Raw genomic sequence first — 6,424 nt, forward strand, 5'->3', positions numbered from 1 at the left:
TTTTTTGCTCATTTCTACACTTCACTTGAATTATAACATATTAAAATGCAGAGATACATATCAGTGAGAGAAAAGATATTTCTCTGCGTATTTTGTCAGGCAAAGAGAGAAATTTGTGTTTTAGAAGAAAAGCCCAGTATCAGTGTTGTTGAGTTGGCTCCAATAGGTGCTGTTGAGTTGGCTCTGACTCTAGGCGGCCCTGTGAAGGAGAGATGTCCTCAGTGTCTTGTCCGCAACAGCTCTGCTCAGCTCCTGTAGGCTCACACCTATGGCTTCTTTTATAGAATTAATCCATTTCATAATGGGTCTTCCTCTTTTCCTGCTGCCTTCTATTTTCCCAGAATCATTATCTTGTCCAAAGAACCCTGCCTTCTCATAATGTGCCTGAAGTACGACAGTTTCAGTTTTGACATTTTTGCCTCCAGCAATGTTTCAGGTTTAATTTACTCTGTGTCACCTGACCTAAATTGGGTTAGCTGTATGTACCAATTTTTCCCTAATACGCCCACCCTGAAATGTTTGTTCATTCATTGAACAGTAGATATTACCATCTTTGTGGGAAGATTTGCTGTTCCTAGAGGGATACAGTGTGGCTTACTATCTGAAGGAAACCTTTTGCTTTCATCTTATTTATTGGTGAGAAATATAGAAGTCCAAAGACCATGACCTAAACAAGGAACCGAAGGAAATGCTTCTCTCATGCTTTCTATGACCTTTCATTTAGCTTGATCTTTGTCTTTCTTTGCCCATTAAATGAACTTTGTTTTGTTTTTGTTAGATAGAGCATGTGGTATTTGGAGAAATACCTAGTGATCTTTCTGGAACTTTGGTCTTTTCTAACCGCTCCTTGCGACAGCTTCAAGATCGAATTGTACAGCTCCAGGAGGAGAATTCCAAGCAACAAAAACTTAACAAAGAATTCCGGGAGAGGAGAAAACAGCTTATCCGAGAAAAGAGAGAGATGTCAAAAACTATAAACAGTGAGTAACTAAGCTCATGAATTATCTAGTAATATTTATTGGTATTTATTGATAAGTTATATTTATTGATAAGAGGGCACTCCCAAGTGACTGTCTCCAACTTTGAAAGAAGTCAGTAATCAAAGAATCCAGAAGAAACAAGAGCACCTTCTCATCTTCCTACTTACTGTCTCTCCTGATACCATTAAATTATCGCTTTTCTATCTTAAAGGGACAAATAAGTCTTTTATCACAGAAATGGTTTCTCTGAATTATAAAAGGTCTTATGTATAATTAAATATAGAATAATATAATAATAATCCATGTACCATTATCAAGCTTAAGAAATGTAACACTGAAGATACAATTGAAGGCCCTTCTCTTTCTAATCCTATTCTGCTATCCTCTTCCTCAGGTTCAAGCACCAGGTGAGTACGCACATATGTGTTTGCATCCACACACAATATATGAACCAACTTTGCATACTTTTAACTATAATACTATATTATTCATATAAATTTACAGTTCACTTAATTAAACCAGCTTTTTAGAGTTATCCATATTGCTACAATAATTATTCATTTTAACTGCAATTACAGTATTCCATTATAGAATTATAAAAGAGCTTATTTCTTCAGTCTCCTTTTGATATTTAGGGTATTTCTAATTTTTCAGAATTACAGACAGTGTTACAGTTAATCTTCTTGTACATGTTTCCCAGTGCACGTGTGTGAGAGGGTAAATCCCAGGACAGGGGTTTCTAGGTAATAGGAGGATGTGTGTATTTTCAGCTTTCCAGGATATTTCCACGTTGCTCTCCAAAGTGGTTGTACCATCTTAGCTTCCCCCCTGGCAGGGTGTGCGAATTGCCCAGGCTTCGTTTTGTCATCAGTTCTTGATATTATCAGACTTTAATATTTTTGCCAACCTGGTAGATGTTAAGTTGCATTTCATTATGTTTTTTGTTTTGTTTTGTTTTTTAGCTGAGCCATCCTGCCACCTGTTGGCAGCAGCTCAGCTCAGGCCGGGCATCGAACTGCTGTTGCTCAGAGCTTGCACTCTTGAGCAAGGTCTTAACCAACTGAGCCACTCGGCTGGCCCTTTCACTGTGATTTTTATTCACATTTCCTTGATTCTGGTGAGGTTGAACAGCTTCATGCATATCTATTTGTGTTTCCTTTTCTGTAACTTGCCTGTTATATTCGTTACTCATTTTTTATTTCTAGTTTTTGTTTCCTTATTGATTTTAGGGAGTTCTTTCTATATTCTGTCTTTCTTTGTCCATTAAATGAACTTCAAATCTCTTCTAGTTTGAGGCTTGCTTTTTTACTTTGTTGAGTGTATCTTTTTGGGATATAGACATTTTAAATCTTAATGTAGTTAATCTTAGTTTATTTATGGTTTGTGCATTGTGTGTGTGTGTGTGTGTGTGTGTCTTGTTTAAGAAATTCTTTCCTATCTTGAGGTCATAAAGATATTTTTCTATAGTTTCCTTTTTTAGTAGTGTTCCTCACATTTATGTTTTTAATCTACCTGGAATTGAGGTAGAGACTATAAGATGCATAGTGTAAAGATAATTATCTTTTAAAATACTTTTTATAATGTTTGCTATATGAAACATGTGCAAGTGATGAAGTATTCTAGCTTTAATAAGAATAGTATCAATACCATAGCACCTACCTTAATGCCACAGAAGTGTACACTTAAAAATGATTAAAGTGGTACATTTTATGTTATGTGTATTTTACCACCATTAAATAACAATTATTTAAAAGAAAATTTGAACAAGTAAAAGAAAATGGAAATTATATAGTGGTCAAGCAATCTAAATTGCTGGGATATGTAGAGGCCCGTTTCCAATAAGTGCTGATTGTTCTGTCCTCATGGGTGGCTGGATTATAAAATTAAAAAACTGCATGTTAGTACTCCATGTTTGCATAACACTTACTTGAGACACAGAGTTTTCTCAGGTGTAAGTCTTGAGGTTCCAGTGTTTCTCACGTACTTCACATTCCTTTGGCTTCTGTAGCCTGCGAGTGTTATTTATATTTGGAAGTACTATTCGTCAAACCAAGGTGTAAACTAGTACAAAAATGAGGAAGCTTGTTTTGGTTTGGGTAAACTCAGTTTGGGAAAATGTGTGAAGAAAATGAAATGAAGTATTCAAATTTTTGGAGTATTAGTTGAAATAAAAAGAAATATTGGGTTGTCGGAAAAGTTATGANAAATTTTTATTTGCATTTCTCTGATGATTAGTGATGTTGAGCATCTTTTCATATGTCTATTGGCCATGAGTATGTCCTCTTTGGAGAAATGTCTATTCAGACCCTCTGCCCATTTTCTAATTGGATTGTTTGTTTTTTTGTTGTTGAGTTGTATAAGTTTCTTATATATTTTGGATATTAACCAAAGGAGAGTCTTTGTCAACTAACACCCCCAGCAGGATTTGGTACAGGATCTCTAAATCAAACATTTCAATACTTCTGTAGCAAGACAAGAATAGTCATGCTAAGTAGTTTAAATAAAGATTATAAATAGTATTACTTCAGTTCAGAAAGTTGCGAAAATCTTCTTTCAGAGTACTGTGATTTAGGAACTATGGACCTATATATTCAAGTGTGTGTTAGGTGTGTCACAGCATAAGCAGTTTGGCAGCTTGGTTTCAACCCTCTCTGATTTGATGCATTGAAATTAATTGCACAACCTTCTACAGGCATTTGAGTTTGTGGTCTCCATGTCCTTAACCATTTAAAACTCTTCTAAAAATATTGAGTAATTTCCTTCTTTATCTCTGTTATTTTCCGAGTGACTAACTCATTGCCAAATACTTTACTTTAAAAATCTGGGATTTCAGATTTCAAAAATCAGGATCTGCTGCTTATTAACATTGTTCCCCTCTCTCCTTAGATGAAGATGAGGAGAGTGATGAATCAAGTGAAGAAGAATCCAGCTTGGAGAGTGGTGAGGATGAATCTGGATCTGAAGATGAGGTTTTTGATGATTCTGTCTGCCCAACAAGTAAGTTGGATGAAACCATGTGTTTTCTGTGAAGTGTGAATGTGGATTGAATGTACCAAAAAGGTCCTTTTTTTTTTTTTTTTTGGTTTCTCAATTGTCTCATTTAAGGAAAGGGTGTTTTTATGATACCTATATGAAGCATAGTCTAATGAATACTTTTGGGGGCTCTGTGGATGATTATTTTCTGTTCCTTTAGGCAGCCACATATGAGTGACAAATAATCTGCAGACAATCTTAGTTGATTCAGTCATTCCATTATATAGCAAGTTACATTTTAGAGAAACAAGATTGTTATATATATTTTTTCTTTTTAACAGTTCTCCCTGTTTGACAAACTCGTGCAAATTTTCATGTTTCAGATCTGTTTTGTAAGGGCAGTTTGTACCAGTTTCCTGGAGATGCTGGGCAGTTTATATTTACTGTTTTCACCGGTAAAACCAGTCTGAAGCATCCTAACCAATATTCTTACAGTCTCAATAGATGAATGGCTTAGTAGGAAAAAAAAAATTTCTTTTCGATCTGAAATTTGTTTTTCTAGACATTTCATATACATTTTAAATCAAAATTGAAAATTTAATTTCAAATAATGTTTAAGTCTTGTTTTGACTTTGAAAATAAGAGTCTTCTTAAAATCATAATAGTTATGGGTGGACAAGAGTTAAAAAAAATCTCGTGGCATAACTTGTTTTTTTTTGTAGCAGGATTATATGGCTTGAACAGAGTCTCAAAGCTAGTTTAGTGGTAGAAGGAGAGTTAGAACTAAGGTACCTGAATTCCAATGTAGTACTCTGCTATATTTTCACATTTTTTATCTATTGCTTGGTGGATAACTGTGACTGTTAGTGTGATATAGTGGAAATCAATACAGAGATACTCTACTTGAATCCCATTCTGTCACATATCAGCTATGTGACCTCTGAAATGTAGCATCCTCATCTTTAAAATGAAAATAATAAGAGGGCCGGCCGAGTGGNTGAGTTTTATTCCATGACTTACAGGCCTTCTCTCACCTCCAGCCCATTTTCTGAAAGCAAGTTATGAATCTGGTTAAAGGCTGATTCCCTAATTCTGAATGTGAAACTAGGAATGGGTTCATTTCCTGTAACCCAGAGAAAAACGCCCTAACAGTGATGAGGAACACCACTGTAAGCTTGTTGTTGCTTTCCCCATCCCTAGACGCAGTGGGGAGAAGAGGAGTGTCTATAGCATGGGATTGGGAAGGAGTAAGTTCACTCCATTCCCAGGAGGGCACAGCTCATGGCCATGGGGAAGGTGGGTGGTGCATGTTCCAGGGCTTTCATATCCCCAATGCACACTCGCTTGTCTAATGCAGTCAGGAGAAGGACATTAGCCTGGCTCCACTGGGGGAATTGCAAGGACCAGAGTACTTGTCCTGGTACATGAGGCTGCCATAGGAGAGGGTACCCACTTATATGGGACTAGCTGGGTGTGTGTGTGTCAAGGTTCTTACTGAGAGGCCAAGTGGCAGCCACAGGCTAGCCACATGTGTGCATATAATCTAAGCATTTTATTTGCATCACTGATTTTCATGGCACCACATCATGGGGGCACTTACAAAGAATAGAAATAAATAGCTCTTCCCTGGACTGTGCAAAATGGCAGCCATGCCATTTACACTATTACAATTCAGCCATAACAATGATACCTGAATACAAATCTCCGCACTATAACAGAATTGTATCATCTTGTTAGACCTTAGGGCCTTCAGATTTCACTTGGGGACAGTCTGGTGCCTGAGAAAGTCTTGTTATGAAATTACATTTTCTTGGGGAACTCAGACCCCACAAATGGAATTTTCCTCAGGTATTCCAGTGTTCTCACGTTGGGGAAAGACAATAAACAAAAGTAAAATAAATTGCATGTTGACTGGAGATAATTATTAAAAAGAAATATTAAAAAGGATTGGCAAGAGAGTGCTGAGGTCCATAGGAGGATGGGAGGAATTCTCTGGAAAGGTGACGTAGCTGATAAGATGTGGCTCTTCCTGGTTAGAGGACAAGGACGGCTCCTAATTATACCTTCAGAATTGAGTGTATTAGAAATGAGTGTTTCACAGGCCTCACAACTTGCTTTCAGAAAATGGGCGGGGCAGAGTGAGCCATGTGGCTTTCTGGGGAACAGCATTCCAGACAGCGGAACTGAGATAGGGGTGAGCCTGGAAAATCTGAGGGGCAAAAAGGGGGACAGCATGTCTGGTGTAAGTGAAGGGACTGCTGTGGGAAAGGAAGTAGGAGAGATAACAGGGCAGGGCAGGGTAAACCATTCAGGGCCTCACAGGGCTTAAATGTTTACTCGGAGTAAGATGTCAACTTCTGTTAAGTGCCTGCTCTGTTCTTAACACTAGCTGCTGTAGAGATCAGTAATAAAAAAATTAAAAACTGCAGAGTTCATTATCTAGTTTGGGTCCATTAACAGTCTGAGGAGGG

The 6,424-nt window shown here is 37.3% G+C and overlaps 1 protein-coding gene across 1 annotated transcript in view; it reads left to right on the forward strand.

The window, feature by feature from the left end:
* Window positions 1–6,424, forward strand: part of CFAP44 (cilia and flagella associated protein 44) — a 135,681-nt gene that overhangs the window by 121,419 nt on the left and 7,838 nt on the right. The window contains exons 29-31 of the mRNA XM_019652227.1: window positions 779–980; window positions 3,867–3,977; window positions 4,356–4,408. Of these exons, the coding sequence (XP_019507772.1) occupies window positions 779–980; window positions 3,867–3,977; window positions 4,356–4,408 (366 nt within the window). The remainder of the gene's footprint in view (window positions 1–778; window positions 981–3,866; window positions 3,978–4,355; window positions 4,409–6,424) is intronic.

This window comes from Hipposideros armiger, unplaced genomic scaffold (genome assembly GCF_001890085.2).
Source record: "Hipposideros armiger isolate ML-2016 unplaced genomic scaffold, ASM189008v1 scaffold_176, whole genome shotgun sequence".
Taxonomy (NCBI): domain Eukaryota; kingdom Metazoa; phylum Chordata; class Mammalia; order Chiroptera; family Hipposideridae; genus Hipposideros; species Hipposideros armiger.